At 44.1% G+C, this 20,289-nt stretch overlaps 1 protein-coding gene and 1 long non-coding RNA gene across 2 annotated transcripts; both read right to left on the bottom strand.

Moving 5' to 3' along the window:
- Window positions 1–1,145: 1,145 nt before the first annotated feature.
- Window positions 1,146–9,831, bottom strand: LOC139552466 (uncharacterized). Its single transcript, XR_011670438.1, has 3 exons — window positions 9,590–9,831; window positions 2,243–2,352; window positions 1,146–1,995 (listed from the first exon to the last, which is right to left on the bottom strand). It is a non-coding gene; the product is annotated as an uncharacterized lncRNA (long non-coding RNA).
- Window positions 9,832–11,599: 1,768 nt separating this feature from the next.
- On the bottom strand, window positions 11,600–19,538 carry LOC139552465 (transmembrane protein 88-like). The gene is made up of 3 exons (XM_071364233.1): window positions 19,048–19,538; window positions 12,662–13,047; window positions 11,600–12,360 (listed from the first exon to the last, which is right to left on the bottom strand). The coding sequence occupies exons 2-3, from the start codon at window positions 13,034–13,036 to the stop codon at window positions 12,082–12,084; spliced, it is 654 nt and encodes a 217-aa protein (XP_071220334.1). The 5' UTR covers window positions 13,037–13,047; window positions 19,048–19,538; the 3' UTR covers window positions 11,600–12,081.
- Window positions 19,539–20,289: the final 751 nt, after the last annotated feature.

Here is a 20,289-nt window from a genome sequence, read left to right as displayed (position 1 = left end):
TGCCGTCAGATCCCTCCTGGACTCCCGACGTCGTGGGGGTCGGCTCCAGTACCTGGTTGACTGGGAGGGGTATGGTCCAGAGGAGCGGTGTTGGGTTCTCGTGGATGACATTCTAGATCCCAACATCATCCGAGATTTCCACCTTCGCCATCCAAATCGGCCCGCTCCTCGCCCTCGGGGCCGTCCCCCAGGCCGGCATCGTCCTGCGGCCGGAGCCGTGCGTCATGGGGGGTACTGTCACGTCTACTCCCTCTCTGGCGCTCTACGTCGTCGGTCTACTAACCACCTGTCCTGGCAACCCATCATTACGCACACCTGGCAACCATCATTAGGCACAGCTGTGCCCCATCATTAGGCACACCTTGACTTCATCACTACCCTTTATCTAGCACTCCGTTGTATTACCCACCAGTCAGTATTGTTATTGTTTTCTTGTTCAGACGCTACTCCTGTTTTTGTATTCACTCTATGCTCAACGACTGCACCTGCTTCCTGACTCCATGCGTCTTCGTTACAGCTGTTATAATTTGCCATGAAGATGAAACAGGTATATGTATAAAACAGGCAATTGGATCAGAAAGTTATTTGATTTCCATGTTTATTAAGATCTGTAGGCATTAGGACACCTCACAGCAGGTCTGGGTACCAGAGACAGCAACCAGGCTACCTTAGGCTCTGAGACACCTGCTTCATGTTAGTTATGACTATAGTGTTACCAAATATACTAAATAGATGCTTATCTCTAAAGGTTTGATACATACCATGTTACGTGTGTGCCAATTACCATTGCCTATAGTGTGTACCTGTAGCTTTTGTTTTACAGTAGTTTGTTTTACTGTAGTTTGTTTTACAGTAGTATTTCTCCAGAGAAGTAACCAAGATCTCCTCTCTTTCTTCTTACCGTTATATCTGATATGCATTACATAACCCTTTGCCATCTCGTATGTAAAACACGTGTCTTGGTGCCAAGTCACTGGTTAAAGTGTTAATCTTTAACCAGTGTTCACAGTCTGTCTGCCATAAAAGCCTGTTTGTTAAGTACATCCGCAGTGTTACCAAAATACACAGTCTTACTCTGAAAGCTTTTGAAAGGATGTGATAGGGTAACAGAGATCATGGGCCGAACATTAGAAAGGGTTCCATAATCAAACGACAAAAACATTTATTTGCAGCTATCCAAAACTATTTAAAAAGTGACTTGTCACATTACTAGTAATGTAGCATTAGTCTTTTGTTGATTATTTCATAGCAACAATACAAATAGAATATAAAGTGTCAGTAATCATTGACGGTTATTATTACATTCATCGTATAGCTGTGTATTAGTTATGGCCAGTCTACAACACCAGTTTCTAGATGGGATTTTACAGAAAATGGACCATTACAAAACATGCCCCATAAAATATGCAAAACCATTAGGTGTATAGCAGACACACGTACACAGCTTTGACCCTAGAACAATAAATAAAGTGACAAATGATAAAACGACAGGAAAACAAGAAGAATGCACTTCAAGGTAATAGCGTAGACAAAGTTTCTCAACCCCTATCTAAAAGTGTTTTCTCCCATCTGTCAAAGATGTTCTAATGGTTATCAGACAGTTCTCAGTAGTGCTTCTCAGCCTCCATCTTTAGTCAAGCACCTATCTCAAACCTTCAGCTGAACTAAGCTGAACAAATACAAACAAGAACAGTTTTCTGACCATTTTATGTTTGACCATCATTTTAGTATTCTTCTGTCCAGACACGATCATTGAAGAACTGGGATACTGTCTGTTGTAAGACAAAGATGCTTCTGAGCAGACAGTCTTTGAGGGGTGTTTTTGCAGCAGGGGCTGGAGGTTGGGGGCTCAGTAGGTGGTGTCTATAACGTTGCCCTCCATCCGATGTCTGTAGGCCACTCTTGCCTTGTGGGAAAAGTAGACAACTCCTCCTCCAGCACCATCACTGGCATAGGTTGGCGGGGCAAACTGGGGCTCTGTCTCAATGGATGGAACTGGAAGGGAGGAGAGAGGACATAATTAAAAACCCATTAACTTTACATTAATACTGACATTAATCTATCTTGGTAAGTCACATCCCCATATTGTACTACTACTGATGTTGATGAACTGTCAAAGGGTTTTCAGTCCAACATTACATTCCAAATAACATAGTGTTCCGCTTTTTGAAAATAGTGCCTCTGAAAAAACCTAAATAAACAAGCATCCCACTCCAGCAAAAACTGTAGCTGGTGTTCCTACCCTCTTTAGGGAGGCAGTCTCTGCCCTTGCCCTTGTCTTTACACCTCTTGTACCAGGGAAAACACTGGAGAACCTTCACACCCATTGGTGCAGCAGCTAGAGGAGCCAGTCTGAAAAGAGAGAACAAGGATTCTGTTATTTAAAAGAAGCATTAACACTAGGTACACCATAACTCAGCAGGATTTGAACAAGAACTTGAACAATCATATTGCATTATGTGCTCTGTTTCTCACAAAATAAATGACGTGCCTTGTTCAGGGAATGTCCTCCCTATGTCATCCCTCTTCTGAATTGCACCAGCAAAATGGAGTTATTATCCATTTCTAAAACTACACACTCCAAACTTGCCCTAAATGTGTAATTGTGGTTTGGGTGTAGGACTATCATTTTTCTGTTTGAGAGAGAGAGAGACAGTAGCTAAAGGGTATTTTCTTCCTTGTCCTTAATGTTTGGGGCCCTGGAGGCGGTGAACCATTTAGATTATTACTTCCAGGTATGACATAAGACCAAATAGATGCATGTTAAAAACAGGCACTTCATCAAAGGGAGCTTTTAAATTATGTAAGTTACATATTCACAATCAGTGACCCAAATCTCTGTCTGGCTTTGTGCTGGAGACACAGGCCCAAAAAGTCCCATCTAACAGACATAATCTATCCAGTGCCTACTTATACAGTCTCATTCTACTTTTCTGTTTACATTATGCAACTATGTTGTGACAGCAAGAAGTCAATGTCACAGAGCAAATATCGAGTTTACGCATCTTCTTATGAAAGTTGATTTGCAATAGTAAAGTTAGTTTGTATCCTAAGCTTCAGGTCTGCTTAGGTCAGTGTTTCTGGTTGTTATAATGCCAGGACGCTTAACATGTCTCTAGGGAATTGTGAGAACAAACCAACAAGCTGATCTAATTATAGATCTGTCTCCTTTACAGTATAGGGCTTCTATGTCACCTGCTAGGTAAAAGGTAACCCCAGACATGGTAACCCCAGTCATGGTAAGCCCAGACATGGTAACTAGAGGTCGACCGATTAATCGGATTGGCCGATTAATTAGGGCCGATTTCAAGTTTTCATAACAATCGGATATCGGTATTTTTGGACGCCGATTTTGCCGATTACATTTTTTATTATTATTTTTTTTTACAACTTTAGGGATTCAATCTTGCAAACTTACGGTTAACTAGTCCAACGCTCGGTTAACTGCTCCAACGTGTACCTAACCATAAACATCAATGCCTTTCTTAAAATCAATACACAGAAGTATATATTTTTAAACCTGCATATTTAGCTAAAAGAAAGGTTAGCAGGCAATATTAACCAGGTGAAATTGTGTGACTTCTCTTGCGTTCATTGCACGCAGAGTCAGGGTATGTGCAACAGTTTGGGCCGCCTGGCTCATTGCGAACTAATTTGCCAGAGTTTTACGTAATTATGACATAACATTGAAGGTTGTGCAATGTAACAGCAATATTTAGACTTAGGGATGCCATCCGTTCAAATACGGAATGGTTCCATATTTCACTGAAAGAATAAACGTTTTGTTTTCGAAATGATAGTTTCCGGATTCGACCATATTAATGACCTAAGGCTCGTATTTCTGTGTGTTATTATGTTATAATTAAGTCTATGATTTGATAGAGCAGTCTGACTGAGCGATGCTAGGCACCAGCAGGCTCGTAAGCATTCATTCAAACAGCACTTTCGTGCGTTTTGCCAGCAGCTCTTCGCTGTTTATGACTTCAAGCCTATCAACTCCCGAGATTAGGCTGGTGTAACCGATGTGAAATGGCTAGCTAGTTAGCGGGGTGTGCGCTAATAGCGTTTCAAATGTCACTCGCTCTGAGACTTGGAGTAGTTGGTCCCCTTGCCCGGCATGGGTAACGCTGCTTCGAGGGTGGCTGTTGTTGATGTGTTCCTGGTTCGAGCCCAGGTAGCGGCGAGGAGAGGGATGGAAGCTATACTGTTACACTGGCAATACTAAAGTGCCTATAAGAACATCCAATAGTCAAAGGTATATGAAATACAAATCATATATAGAGAGAAATAGTCCTATAATTCCTATAATAACTACAACCTCAAACTTCTTATCTGGGAATATTGAAGACTCATGTTAAAAGGAACCACCAGCTTTCATATGTTCTCATGTTCTGAGCAAGGAACTTAAACGTTAGCTTTCTTACATGGCACATATTGCACTTTTACTTTCTTCTCCAACACTTTGTTTTTGCATTATTTAAACCAAATTGAACATGTTTAATTATTAATTTGAGGCTAAATTGATTTTATTGAAGTATTATATTAAGTTAAAATAAGTGTTCATTCAGTATTGTTGTAATTGTCATTATTACAAATAAAAAAATAAAAAATCGGCCGATTAATCGGTATCGTCTTTTTTTGGTCCTCCAATAATCGGTATCGGAACTTAAACGTTAGCTTTCTTACATGGCACATATTGCACTTTTACTTTCTTCTCCAACACTTTGTTTTTGCATTATTTAAACCAAATTGAACATGTTTAATTATTAATTTGAGGCTAAATTGATTTTATTGAAGTATTATATTAAGTTAAAATAAGTGTTCATTCAGTATTGTTGTAATTGTCATTATTACAAATAAAAAAATAAAAAATCGGCCGATTAATCGGTATCGTCTTTTTTTGGTCCTCCAATAATCGGTATCGGTATCGGCGTTGAAAAATCATAATCGGTCGACCTCTAATGGTAACCCCAGTCATGGTAAGCCCAGACATGGTAACCCCAGTCATGGTGACCCATACATGCCCAACTAAGCTGTTATTGCATGTGTAAAAAAGGCCGTCCTGCTCCTCTCCTCACTACCTAATTTCCCCTCACAGTCCCTTCAGTTTCCCTTAAGTCCCGTTAGTTTGGCTGCTCAGTCTACCTAAGATATCACTTACCCATTATAGCCCTGCAATTCCCAACCAATCAGAGTGCTTGGAAATGCGCATCTGGACTCCGCACCCGCCCACTCAGTGTTATTGTCATCAGAAGGGAGAAGACCCATGTTTCTGAGGACTTTTTGTTGTCCACAGTAACACAAATGTCTAAATGTTGTGCGTGCATCGAAATGTAAGTTGCAGGGGGGTTATTGGGGTTTTTACATGCTGTGTAATAATAGGTAATTACCACTAATTACTTGCTGTTACTTTGATAGCTTTTAGACATATGTTCTACAGTATGGCTGTTACTATTCTTTAATGTCAGAGTTGCCAATACTACTTTGCCTATTGTTTATCGTATGTAGTATTATTCCATACTATTAGTGCTATTGCATTGGTTGCACAAGTACTTTTGCAGAAGTGGTTTAATTGTTGTATTGGTAAACAGTCTTTTGCATGCACACGCTACCACAGCGTTTTCCATAGTGGCCTTTATTAAGGTGTGTTATTGCGTTGCCATGGGTGAGCTTCTAGAGTCATCTTAGACAGTTCTTGGAGATTGCTCATGCGCAGAATAATTTAGGACCCTGTGGCGCCAGGGCAGAACTGATAAGGTTGCAGATTTGCACACGAGGCTGGAGAGAGGGTGCCATAAATTCTGACCCTTTGTCAATCCAAATAATTGGTTTCTCTCTCTCCAAGAGGGGACTGTTTAAGTTTGTGTTTATATTGATGCTGTCTTTATGGCCCTTTATAGACATGTTATAAGTATAATGCCATTTGCCATTTATTCATGTACATACAGTGCCTTCGGAAAGTATTCAGACCCCTTGACTTTTTCCACATTTTGTTATGTTACAGCATTATTCTAAAATGGATTAAATCGTTTTTTCGCTCATAAATCTACACACAATACCCCATAATGGCAAAGCAAAAACATTTTTTTAGAAATTCTTGCTAATTTATAATAATAAAAAAAAGAAATATCACATTTACATAAGTATTGAGACCCTTTACTCAGTACTTTGTTGAAGCACCTTTGGCAGCGATTACAGCCTCGTGTCTTCTTGGGTATGACGCTACAAGCTTGGTACACCTGTATTTGGGGAGTTTCTCCCATTTTTCTCTGCAGATCCTCTCAAGCTCTGTCTGGTTAGATGGGGAACGTTGCTGCACAGCTATTTTCAGGTCTCTCCAGAGATGTTAGAACGGGTTCAAGTCCGGGCTCTGGCTGTGCCACTCAAGGACATTCAGAGACTTGTCCCAAGCCACTCCTGCGTTGTCTTGGCTGTGTGCTTAGGGTCGTTGTCCTGTTGGAAGATGAACCTTTGTCCCAGTCTGAGGTCCTGAGCGCTCTGGAGCAGGTTTTCATCAAGGATCTCTCTGTACTTTGCTCCGTTCATCTTTGCGTCAATCCTGACTAGTCTCCCAGTCCCTGCCGCTGAAAAACATCCCCACAGCATGATGCTGCCACCTCCATGCTTCACTGTAGGGATGGTGCCAGGTTTCCTCCAGACGTGACGCTTGGCATTCAGGCCAAAGAGTTCAATCTTGGTTTCATCAGACCAGAGAATCTTGTTTCTCATGGTCTGAGAGTCTTTAGGTGCCTTTTGGCAAACTCCAAGTGTCATGTGTCTTTGGAGTGGCTTCCATCTGGCCACTCTACCATAAAGGCCTGATTGGCAGAGTGCTGCAGAGATGGTTGTCTTTTTGGAATGTTCTCCTATCTCCACAGAGGAACTCTAGAGCTCTGTCAGAGTGACCATCGGGTTCTTGGTCACCTCCCTGACTAAAGCCCTTCTCCCCTGATTGCTCAGTTTGGCCGGGCGGCCAGATCTAGGAAGAGTCTCGGTGGCTCCAAACTTTTTCCATTTAAGAATGATGGAGGCTACTTGTTCTTGGGGACCTTCAATGCTGCAGACATTTTTTGTCTCGGAGCTCTACGGACATTTGTGTGCCTTTCCAAATCATGTCCAATCAATTGAATTTTCCACAGGTGGAGTCCAATCAAGTTGTAGAAACATCTCAAGGATGATCAATGGAAACAGGATGCACCGATGCTCAATTTCGAGTCTCATAGCAAAGGGTCTGAATACTTATGTAAGTAAGGTATTTCAGATTTTTTTTTTTTAATCAATTTGCAAAAATGTCTAAAATCCTGTTTTCGCTTTGTCCTTGCAGGATATTGTGTGTTGATTGCTGAGGATTTAATAAAAAAAAAAAAATCTATTTTAGAATAAGGCTATAAGATAACAAAATGTGGAAAAAGTCAAGGTTTCTGAATACTTTCCGAAGGCACTAATATGTGTATTGCATAGTTATAACCCTTAAATAATACTGTTTACATGTGTGCATATCTTTGTCTTATAGAACCACAACAATAAGATTCCAAGTAAATCACATTACCAGAATCAAATAAACATCTTCAAAGGAAACAGCTGTGTCTGTGAGTGGTGGTGACTATCAAAAGTACAGTGATAGGTCTCAACATCATGTTCTAACTGGACAGCACTATAGAGGACAGAACCAAACCAATCAGTTATACAGTGGCTTCCGAAAGTATTCACCCCCCTTGGCATTTTTCCTATTTTGTTGCCTTACAACCAGGAATTAAAATAGATATTTTGGGTGTTTGTATCATTTGATTTACACAACATGCCTACCACTTTGAAGATGCAAAATATTTTTTATTGTGAAACAAGCAAAAAATAAGACAAAAAAGCAGAAAACTTGAGCGTGCATAACTATTCACGTCCCCAAAGTCAATACTTTGTTGAGCCACCTTTTGCAGCAATTACACCTGCCAGTCTCTTGGGGTATGTCTCTATAAGCTTGGCACATCTAGCCACTGGGATTTTTGCCCATTATTCAAGGCAAAACTGCTCCAGCTCATTCAAGTTGGATGGGTTCCACTGGTGTACAGCAATCTTTAAGTCATCCCACAGATTCTCAATTGGATTGAAGTGTGGGCTTTGACTAGGCCATTCCAAGACATTTAAATGTTTCCCCTTAAACCACACGAGGTTTGCTTTAGCAGTATGCTTAGGGTCATTGTCCTGCTGGAAGGTGAACCTCTGTCCCAGTCTCAAATCTCTGGAAGACTGAAACAGGATTCCCTCAAGAATTTCCCTGTATTTAGCGCCATCCATCATTCCTTCAATTCTGACCAGTTTCCCAGTCCCTGCCAATGAAAAACATCCCACAGCATGATGCTGCCACCACCATGCTTCACTGTGGGGATGGTGGTGTTCTCGGGGTGATGAGAGGTGTTGGGTTTGCGCCAGACATAGCGTTTTCCTTAATGGACAAAAAGCTACATTTTAGTTTAATTTGACCAGAGTACCTTCTTCCATATGTTTGGGGAGTCTCCCACATGCCTTTTGGCAAACACCAAACATGTTTGCTTATTTTTTTCTTTAAGCAATGGCTTTTTCTGGTCACTCTTCCGTAAAGCTCAGCTCTGTGGAGTGTACGGCTTAAAGTGGTCCTATGGACAGATACTCCAATCTTCGCTGTGGAGCTTTGCAGCTCCTTCAGGGTTATCTTTGGTCTCTTTGTTGCCTCTCTGATTAATGACCTCCTTGCCTGGTCCGTGAGTTTTTGTGGGCGGCCCTCACTTGGCAGGTTTGCTGTGGTGCCATATTCTTTCCATTTTTAAATAATGGATTTAATGGTGCTCCGTAGGATGTTCAAAGTTTCTGATATTTTTTTATAACCCAACCCTGATCTGTACTTCTCCACAACTTTGTCCCTGACCTGTTGGAGAGCTCCTTGGTCTTCATGGTGCCGCTTGCTTGGTGGTGCCCCTTGCTTAGTGGTGTTGCAGACTCTGGGGCCTTTCAGAACAGGTGTATATATACTGAGATCATGTGACAGATCATATGACACTTAAATTGCACACATGTGGACTTTGTTTAACTAATTATGTGACTTCTGAAGGTAATTTGTTGCACCAGATCTTATTACATGAATTACATAAAATCCCAAACATGAAATCCATTCAAATTGCAGGTTGTAAAGCAACAAAATAGAAAAAACGCCAAGGGAGATGAATACTTTTGCAAGGCACTGTAAGTATATAGCGGGTGAGGGCATCCACAGCCAACAGCTCAGACGGGAGAGGGCAAACGAGCCAACCGTTTTTTACGTGGTCCTTTTAGCCGGATTTAGTGACCAACAGGGTATCATGGTCCTTCATTTCTCCGGATTTAGCGACCAATAGTTTTTACAGCGTGTGTGTTTTCCTACATCCATTTCAGTTTGTGCCCTCAATTCTGACATAATTTTGGCCTAATGAGGCTACAAAGTGGGTTCCATATCAACGACTTCACATAGGCCAATCAATACAAAACGTTATAACAACACAATACTAAATGTGAAAACTAAATATTGAAAACGCCATGGACGTCTTGGTGCTATTGAATAGTAAAAGTGCTTATAACTCACCTGGAAATCAAAGATCAAAACGGTATGAATTTATATTGTAGTGAGTTTGTTTCCTTAGAATTCTCCTAGAAATTGTATAATTGCTTCCGGTTTGATGTCTCGAGGCAGTCAGAGCTCATTCCCCTGACAAATGATGGTGTATAAGCAACCTGCCTTGTTGCGCGTCTGTCACTCTCCCTTTGATACAGCAAGAGCATGGAAATTTTCCACTGTCGACTCCGCGTCTTTAAATAGCTAATCCTTCAGCGTGTGGCCACAACACAAAACATGCCTCCCTTGCCCTCTGACCCCGCCCCTGCATTTACTGTATGCGTGTGTTGGCAACTTGGCATGGAAGTTAATAGATTTCCAGTGAATTGTTGCTGTGTTCTCTTACAGTGTTGGTGTATGGAAAGCCGATTTAACATATATTCATTGAATATTTGATATCAATAGTTGTATTTTTTTATACCAATACTTGTATTTTTTATATGAATAATTTGAATTGTTGATATACGAAATTCTTGCCTACTTCACCCATATTTTTTTTGATTTGAGCAAAAAAGTATAGTGTGTAGTTCCAGTAGTCCTAGTTAGCTACACCACTACATGTAATTCACTACTGAAAACACTACCAAGATTTTAGTTTAGTTCTACCACCAACAACAAGCTACTGCAAAATGTAGTTAAAAATGTAAATACATGTATTTCACTACTCCCCAACACTGTTCCCTTATTAACTGTTAAACAAGGACATGGTGATCCAATTGGCAAGGGATGCAATGTTAGTCAGTCAAGATGATGTGTTTACCCACACTATGTAAAACATTTTATCATGCATCTTTATCATCACCTCCACATGGTAAAATATTACATTAATTGCTTTTATTAAAGGTTGTGTATGCTATTATTATCCTGTCAACCATCAACACAAGGTGACAATAGATGTAACCAACACAATAGTCAACCATAGTTGATCAGTTTTGAAACGTGGCCTTGCCTAATCTGACACCCAGTCCAACCTAATTTGACTGATGGGCAGAACACTGACTTTTTGTGACCTTGAGCAGTGACCTTTCAGTAGCGTAAATATTTGTTTTGATTTTCAAACAGCTGACTTAGAGCACAACAGCGGGCAGGGAGAAAATAAGTTGTTTTGTAGTTTATATGAAACTGACATTGCTTTAATAAAAAAAAATCTGTTTTGGATTTTCCATTCAATACTATTCTATTGCTATAATGGGCAGTTAGGATGCCTGGAATATATTCAAAATATTCACAATTACATTACAACAGCTGCTTATTCACAGGTCATGACTATAAACATGACAGAAGTAGATTGTTTTATCTTACTTTAAATGTTTTAATTAGCAAGTTACTCATGTATTTATTACTTTATGACAACTGTTTTTGTTATCCACAAAATATGATTATAGGTTGTCAACAGTTTTCTAAGAATGTCATCATTCTATTCAAGCCAGACAAGTGAATACAAGCAAAGTGTCAGAGACGTGTGTATAGGTGGCAGGGAAGTCAGGCGCAGGAGAGTCAAACGGAGTGTAAAATGGAGTCTTTTAATAAATGTCCAAGTAACACGCTCCATAACACTCATAAGAAAATGAATAATAAACAAATATGGGTACGAAGACCCGACGCACACCTATACAAAATAAACACTACACTGACAACAAACAATCTCTGACAAAGACATGAGGGGAAACAGAGGGTTAAATACACAACAGGTAATGGATGGGATTGAAAACAGGTGTGTGGGAAGAAAAGACAAAACCAATGGAAAATGAAAAATGGATCGATGATGGCTAGAAGACCGGTGACATTAAAACTTAGATGAAAGAGTCAACATTTGACAGCTGCCATATGGCATCAGAGATAGTAGCCTTGGTAACCCACATTGTTTGTGAGGTGATGTAATGGCAGTTGGAATCTCGTGCTCCACTAGAGGGAGATGTTGTCATTTCATGCCAGACAGAAACTGATTCACTTGTAGTTATTTCTATAAGACAAAACACCTTTTCTGATATAATGGAAATATTTTATTCTAAACAAACATAATTTAATAATAGTACATGATAATTCAACATAAAAAACAAACATAATAACAAATAATTGCAGTGTAGTTACAGTGGTATTTGATAGTACTTCATGTAGCATACTTGTGTTTTTACAGCTTCACCTTTGCTCTCTGCAATCTACAAACCAGTTTATTGTAAGATCCACCTCCACACCACCCCCACCAAAAGACTCATAGGCATATTATAACTGTGTCCATAAACATCATCTCCACGAGTCCACACCTCAACTATCCCTACTACCCTCATGCCCTGTTTTCTCCCTTCCTTCACATTCCTTCCCTCCCTGCTCAAGGTAGAAGTTGCCTCTATCTACAGATCTAGGATCAGATTACTTGATCCCCAATCCTAACCTTAACCTTAAGAGGCAAGAAAATGTTATCTGACCCTGCATCAGTGGTTAGGGTCAACATATCCCTCCCCTCACACCCACACACTGCCTTTGCCCTCCCCCTCTGAGGCCCCCTGCTGGCCACAGCAGCCTCCTCCACGTTGGCGCGAGGCAGGCAGGTTCTTGTAGACGGCCCTGCTGTAGGGGATGAAACAGAGGCCCAGTTGGAGGTGGCGGGCCAGGCGGCAGTAAGCAGCCAGAGCCAGGACCAGGAGAGGGGTGACCAGGATGAAGCCCACCACCAGCAGGGCCACACAGCCACCGTCATCCAGCAGGTCTGAACAGTACAGGGACGTGCCATTGGGTTGCACCTGGGGACGACAGGGAGGAGAGGGAGGAGAAATGGTTAATGGTGTGCAACCAACACAAACACACACACACACACACACACACACACACACACACACACACACACACACACACACACACACACACACACACACACACACACACACACACACACACACACACACACACACACACACACACACACACACACACACATTTTAAAACTACTCATCATGTGTTACACAGGACTCATGCTCTCTCTCCCCTCTCTGTCTCTATCTTTTTCTGATACACACAGACTTTCTTCCTGGATGTCAGTCTTACCGTAGAGTGACATAGGAAGCCAAACACGACCATGACCAGCGCTGGGGTCATGATGGTGCCGAACACAATACTGACCAGCGTACTGTTGACCAGGGCAATGATCAGGTTCTGAGCCGTCACCAGTACTGAGCACGCCCAGCAGTCCAGAGAGCCTCTCAGCTCCAGAGTGGCGTCCGTAGCCCCCGCCACGCTGCCCGCTACTGAGTACGGGGGTGGCACCACCACCCCTGACCCCCCCGTGGGCGACCCTGGCACAGAGGTCACAGAGCCTGTGTGCTGGAGGTGGAACTGCAGTGAAGACAGAGGTTCCCCATTGTTAATGTGATGCAGCTTGGTGATGCCGTTCTCCAGGGTCTGGTTCCTCGGCAGACTCATCCTCCCTAGGCCTTCGGGAAACAAAATGCTTAGTGTTATTAATTCAGTAATTTATGTGTCTGTCATACAATTTCATAATCCTCATTACTAGTGGTAGTGCAGTTAATAATGGGCCAAGTGGTATAGCGCAGGCCTGTTACTGCTCTTCTGTTCGGGAGCCTTATAGGGCTTGCAGTTACAGTGCCTTCAGAAAGAACTCACACCCCTTGACTTTTTCCACATTTTGTTGTTTTACAAAGTGGGATTCAAATGGATTTAATTGTCATCTTTTGTCAATGATTGTCACGCCCTGACCATAGAGAGACTTTTTATTCTCTATTTTGGTTAGGTCGGGGTGTGACTAGGGTGGGTGATCTAGTGCATTTATTTCTATGTTGGCCTGGTATGGTTCCCAATCAGAGGCAGCTGTTTATACCCCACTGGTTTTTGTGGGATCTTTTTTTCGTGTTGATGCCTGTGAGCTCTACAGAACGTCACATTTCGTTGCTCTTTATTGTGTTTGTTAGTTTCAAATAATAAACATGTGGAACTCTACGTACGCTCCGCCTTGGTCCGAGTATGATTACCACGACGATCGTGACAGAAGATCCCACCACAACAGGACCAAGCAGCGTGCCCGGGAAGGAGGCTTGGGAGGAGATAAAGGAGGAGAAGACATCCTGGACTTGGGAGGGAATTATGTCTGGAGACGAAAGCTTTCCATGGAAGCAGACGCAGGGAGAGAAGGGAGGACAGCGACGATGCCGGGGTTCGCGGCCACAGAATAAGCCCAAAAGACAGCCCAAATGTTTGGGGGGAGGGGGCACACGGGGTGGTCGGTGCAGCCGAGGAATGAGCCAGAGACCGTCAGGGAGTCGAAGGAGGAACTCGACGAAAGATTCCGGAGAGAGGTGGTGGCGATGAGAGTGCTGCAGAGCGGGCGTGCTGAGGGGTGTGACACCAGTCCGGTGTCATCTGCACCAGTTTCACGCATCTGGCCTCTAGTGCGCCTCCCCAGTCCGGTACGTCCTGTGTCTCCTCCACGCACTCGCCCTGAAGTGTGTGTCACCGTTCCGGTACAACTTGTGCTGGTTCTACGCACCAGGTCTCCAGTGCGCATACACAGCCCAGTACGTCCTGTGCCAGTTCCCCGCACTCGCTGTGCGAAGTGTGTCATTGTTCCGGTACAATTTGTGCCGGTTCTACGCACCAGGTCTCCAGTGCACCTCCACAGCTCAGTACGTCCTGTGTTAGCTCCCCGCACTCACCGTGCGGAGTGTGTCATCGTTCCGGCACCATCTCTGCCAGCTCTACGCACCAGGTCTTCAGTGTGCCTCCACAGCCCAGTACGTCCTGTGCCTCCTCCTCGCACTCTCCCTGAAGTGCGTGTCCCCAGTCCGGTACGTCCTGTGCCTGCTCCTCGCACTCTCCCTCAAGTGCGCCTTCCCAGTCAGGTATGTCCTGTGCCTGCTCTCCTCACTCGCCCTGAAGTGCGTGTCACCAGTCTGGTGCCACCTGTACCGGCCCCACGCATCAGGCCTCCAGTGCGCCTCCCCAGTCCGGTACGTCCTGTGCCTGCTCCTCGCGCTCGCCCTGAGGTGCATGTCACCAGTCCAGTACCACCAGTGCCGGCCCCACACACCAGGCTTCCTGCGACGATCCCCAGTCCAGAGCTTCCGGCGACAGTTCCCAGTCCAGAGCTTCCGGCGGCGATTCCCAGTCCAGAGCTTCCGGCGACAGTTCCCAGTCCAGAGCTTCCGGCGACGGTTCCCAGTCCAGAGCTTCCGGCGTCAGTTTCCAGTCCAGAGCTTCCGGTGACGGTCCCCAGTCCAGAGCTTCCGGCGACGATTCCCAGTCCAAAGCTTCCGGCGACGGTTCACAGTCCAGCACTTCCGGCGACGTTTCACAGTCCGGAACCCCCAACGACGGTCCACGGTCCGGAACCTCCTGCGACGGTCAGCGGTCCGGAATCTCCAGCTCCAGGGCAGGAGCCTACCTCTGCAACGATGCCCAGTCCAGGCACAGCGTCCAGTCCCGCTCCATGGCAGGAGCCTTCCTCTGCGCCGATGTCCAGTCCAGGCACGGCGTCCAGTCCCGCTCCAAGGCCGGAGTCTTCCTCTGCGCCGGTGCCCAGTCCAGGCACGGCGTCCGGTCCTGCTCCATGGCAGGAGCCTTCCTCTGCACCGATGTCCAGTCCAGGCACGGCGTCCTGTCCCGCTCCATGGCAGGAGCCTTCCGCTGCGCCGATGTCCAGTCCAGGCACGGCGTCCAGTCCCGATCCATGGCAGGAGCCTTCCTCCTCTGTGCCGGTGCCCAGTCCAGGCACGGCGGTTAACTCAGCTCCATGGCCGGAGCCTTCTTCGGCGCCGGTGCCCAGTCCGGGTGCGGCGTACAACCCAGCTCCATGGTTGGGGCCCTTCTCTGCGCCGATGCCCAATCCGGGCATGGCGTTCTACCTGGCTCCAAGGCCAGACCCGTGGTCTGGGCGGTGGCAAAGTACTCAGTGATGTGTTATGTTTAGGGCAAATCCAACAGGGTATTCAGGGCATAAAGTTCCTTTCTTTGCCACATTTTTTTGCAGTTTTACTTTAATGCCTTATTGCAAACAGGATGCATGTTTTATTCTGTACAGGCTTCCTTCTTTTCACTCTGTCAATTAGGTTAGTATTGTGGAGTAACTACAATGTTGTTGATCCATCCTGAGTTTTTTCCTATCACAGCCATTAAACTCTGCAACTGTTTTAAAGTCAACATTGACGTCATGGTGAAATCGTTGAGAGGTTTCCATCCTCTCCGGCAACTGAGTTAGGTAGGCCACCTGTATCTTTGTAGTGACTGGGTGTATTGATACACCATCCAAAGTTTAATTAATAACTTCATCATGCTCAAACGGATATTCAATGTCTGCTTTTTTTAAACCCATCTACCAATAGGTGCCCTTCTTTGTGAGGCATTGGAAAACCTCCCTGGTCTTTGTGGTTGAATCTGTGTTTGAAATTCAGTGTTCAACTGAGGGACCTTACAGATAATTAAATCTGTGGGGTACAGAGATGAGGAGGTCATTCAAAAATCATGTTAAACACTATTATTGCACACAGAGTGAGTCCATGCAACTTTGTATATGACTTGTTAAGCACATTTTTACTCCTGAACTAATTTAGGCTTGCCATAACAAAGGGGATGAACACTTATTGACTCAAGACATTTCAGCTTTACATTTTTAATTCATTTGTAAAAAAAATGTAAAAACACAATTCCACTTTGACATTATGGGGTATTGTGTGTAGGCCATTTAATCAATTTTAAATTCAGGCTGTAACACAACAAAATGTGGAAAAAGTCAAAGGGTATGAATACTTTCTGAAGGCACTGTACAGTCGTGGCCAAAAGTTTTGAGAGTGACACAAATATTAATTTTCACAAAGTCTGCTGCCTCAGTTTGTATGATGGAAATTTGCATATACTCCAGAATGTTATGAAGAGTGATCAGATGAATTGCAATTAATTTCAAAGTCCCTCTTTGCCATGCAAATGAACTGAATCCCCCAAAAACATTTCCACTGCATTTCAGCCCTGCCACAAAAGGACCAGCAGACATCATGTCAGTGATTCTCTCGTTAACACAGGTGTTGACAAGGACAAGGTTGGAGATCACTCTGTCATGCTGAATGAGTTCAAATAACAGACTGGAAGCTTCAAAAGGAGGGTGGTGCTTGGAATCATTGTTCTTCCTCTGTCAACCATGGTTACCTGCAAGGAAACACGTGCCGTCATCATTGCTTTGCACAAAAAGGGCTTCACAGGCAAGGATATTGCTGCCAGTAAGATTGCACCTAAATCAACCATTTATCGGATCATTAAGAACTTCAAGGAGAGCAGTTCAATTGTTGTGAAGAAGGCTTCAGGGCGCCCAAGAAAGTCCAGCAAGCGCCAGGACCGTCTCCTAAAGTTGATTCAGCTGTGGGATCGGGGCACCACCAGTACAGAGCTTGCTCAGGAATGGCAGCAGGCAGGTGTGAGTGCATCTGCACGCACAGTGAGGCGAAGACTTGTGTAGGATGGCCTGGTGTCAAGAAGGGCAGCAAAGAAGCCACTTCTCTCCATGAAAAACATCAGAAAAACTGATATTCTGCAAAAGGTACAGGGGTTGGACTGCTGAGGACTGGGGTAAAGTCATTTTCTCTGATGAATCCCCTTTCCAATTGTTTGGGGCATCCGGGAAAAAAGCTTGTCAGGAGAAGACAAGGTGAGCTCTACCATCAGTCCTGTGTCATGCCAACAGTAAAGCATCCTGAAACCATTCATGTGTGGGGTTGCTTCTCAGCCAAGGGAGTGGGCTCACTCACAATTTTGCCTAAGAACACAGCCACAAATAAAGAATGGTACCAACACATCCTCCGAGAGCAACTTCTTCCAACCACCCAGGAACAGTTTGGTGACGAACAATGCCTTTTCCAGCATGATGGAGCACCTTGCCATAAGGCAAAAGTGATAACTAAGTGGCTCGGGGAACAAAACATTGATATTTTTGGTCCATGGCCAGGAAACTCCCCAGACCTTAATCCCATTGAGAACTAGTGGTCAATCCTCAAGAGGCGAGCGGACAAACAAAAACCCACAAATTCTGACAAACTCCAAGCATTGATTATGCAAGAATGGGCTGCCATCAGTCAGGATGTGGCCCAGAAGTTAATTGATAGCATGCCAGGACGGATTGCAGGGGTCTTGAAAAAGAAATTTGCAAATTTTGACTCTTTGCATCAACTTCATGTAATTGTCAATAAAAGCCTTTGACACTTATGAAATGCTTGTAATTATACTTCAGAATTCCATAGTAACATCTGACAAAAATATCTAAAGACACTGAAGCAGCAAACTTTGTGAAAATTAATATTTGTGTCATTCTCAAAACTTTTGGCCACGACTGTAGATAGATGGGGAGGCTGATAATGGATCCCCTTTACACACAGGAATCTGTTTGGCATGCCCCTATTTCAATAGTAGATTGAAAAAAAGCCTATGAATGTCATTGCATTAAAGTGAGGGTAGCTAAGTTTCCTAAAGTACAGTGGTGAGAGGTGCAGACAGTAAACACAGATAACTACATAACTCTGGGCGGGAGGAAATGGACTTCCCTTGGCCCCACCCCCAGTCTCCTGGATGACTAAAGACCCAGAACAATGAGATCCCCCCCCAACCCCACCCTCTTCAAAACCCCATTCTAAGAAACCTTCTTCCACTAATTTTAAACGTCAACAACCTTTTGTTGATTGGATTTTAACTGAAAACTGATCATTGTAATGGGTTATTTAATTTATTTCACCAAACTTTCATCAATGTTCAGTTGACTTTAGCAGTGGGGTGGGACCTCAGGCACAATGTGTCATATTCACATGTCCTCAGATCACATCTGATACTATAACTGTTGGTATTAAGATGAAGGTAGCATGTGCAGGTATGACCAGCATGTATAACCTCTCATAGAACATCATGGGAAAAAGGGTTCATGGATTGAAATAGTTACTTTTCCATTCAGTCTTCATATGAACCAAGCAAAGAAGGGGGTGGATTAAAAACCTTCCAATAAAGTATTTTTATTTAATTTATTTAATTAGGCAAGTCAGTTAACAACAAATTCTTATTAACAATGATCGCCTACCCCGGCAAAACCCTAACTCAGACGACGCTGGGCCAATTGTGCGCCGCCCTATGGGACTCCCAATCACAACCTGTTGTGATACAGCCTGGAATTGAACCAGGGTCTGTAGTGATGCCTCTAGCACTGAGGTGCAGTGCCTTAGACTGCTGCGCCACTCAGGAGCCCAAAAGATTATTAAACGGTCTTGGTAATACAATACAAAATGCTAAACTTCTCATCACACCCAAACTTCAATTGAACATGCTCTAGAAACATAAACCCTATGAGCTGGAAAAAAGTTGACTATGATCTTTGTTAGGATGTTTAGTTTGAGTTTCCATGTCCCTCCATCCCTGGATTCCCATAATGATTACAATGAGATGTGTTTACTCACTGTGTGATTGGTACACTCTATTCTTTAACCTGTCTTCCTTTTCTGAGAATGCGCGTCGAGAGAAGAAGAGGTAGGTCTCCACGACATGAACATCCAGATCCTGAGGTCAGACTGATGACATTGACCAGGTGGAGGTTTATACCCTGATGATGAGAGTTTAGACCTTTGTCATTCTCTGATATATCCTGGTGTTTCTGAAACTCCAGGTATTCAGCAGATGCTTTGTGTCTGCAAAGGTCTCAGTCGGTGTCACTCTCTTTCCCCTTTGCTTTGTGTTAAATTCTACGCTCTGCACAGTTAAGGCAAATATTGCTTTTCTGCTTGGCTCTGACTCTTCCTTTCCTGCCGTGCTGTTTCCTCACTTTCATTCCAGTTTGGTTAGTCACTGAGTCTCCCCTCTGTCTCCTGTCTGTCTCCTGTCTGTCTCCCCTCTGTCTCCTGTCTGTCTCCTCTCTGCTGGGTGTGTGTCTGTGGGCTGCTGTGGTGCTGGCGGGTACAGAGAGGCAGCTGGGGAGTGTTAGACGTTGGTGATGGTATTTGGAAAGGGCGGGGACACAGGAGGGATTACACTGATAACCCTTGGACCCAGTGGGGAGCGAAGGGGTAGGGAGGGGAGGGAAGGGGGGAGCGAGGGGGTAGGGAGGGGAGAGAAGGGGGAGCGAGGGGGTAGGGAGGGAAGAGAGGGAAGGGAGGAGAAAGGGGGAGAAAGTGTTTATCTGAATAGATAAGGAGACGGGTGAGAGTTGCCAAAACTCTTGCAGTCACTACAACCCCTAACCACTACCTTCTGCTGCAGTTACTACAACCACTACCTCCTGCTGCAGTCACTACAACCACTAACCACTACCTTCTGCTGCAGTCACTACAACCACTAACCACTACCTTCTGCTGCAGTCACTACAACCACTAACCACTACCTTCTGCTGCAGTTACTACAACCACTACCTTCTGCTGCAGTTACTACAACCGTTAACCACAACCTTCTGCTGCAGTCACTACAACCACTCACCACTACCTTCTGCTGCAGTCACTACAACCACTAACCACTACCTTCTGCTGCAGTTACTACAACCACTACCTCCTGCTGCAGTTACTACAACCGTTAACCACAACCTTCTGCTGTAGTCACTACAACCACTAACCACTACCTTCTGCTGCAGTCACTACAACCCCTAACCACTGCCTTCTGCTGTAGTCACTACAACCACTAACCACTACCTTCTGCTGTAGTCACTACAACCA

Source organism: Salvelinus alpinus, chromosome 24 (assembly GCF_045679555.1).
Source record: "Salvelinus alpinus chromosome 24, SLU_Salpinus.1, whole genome shotgun sequence".
Classification (NCBI taxonomy): domain Eukaryota; kingdom Metazoa; phylum Chordata; class Actinopteri; order Salmoniformes; family Salmonidae; genus Salvelinus; species Salvelinus alpinus.
The sequence above is the reverse complement of the archived record's forward strand: the minus strand, read 5'-3'. Positions and strand labels throughout refer to the sequence as shown.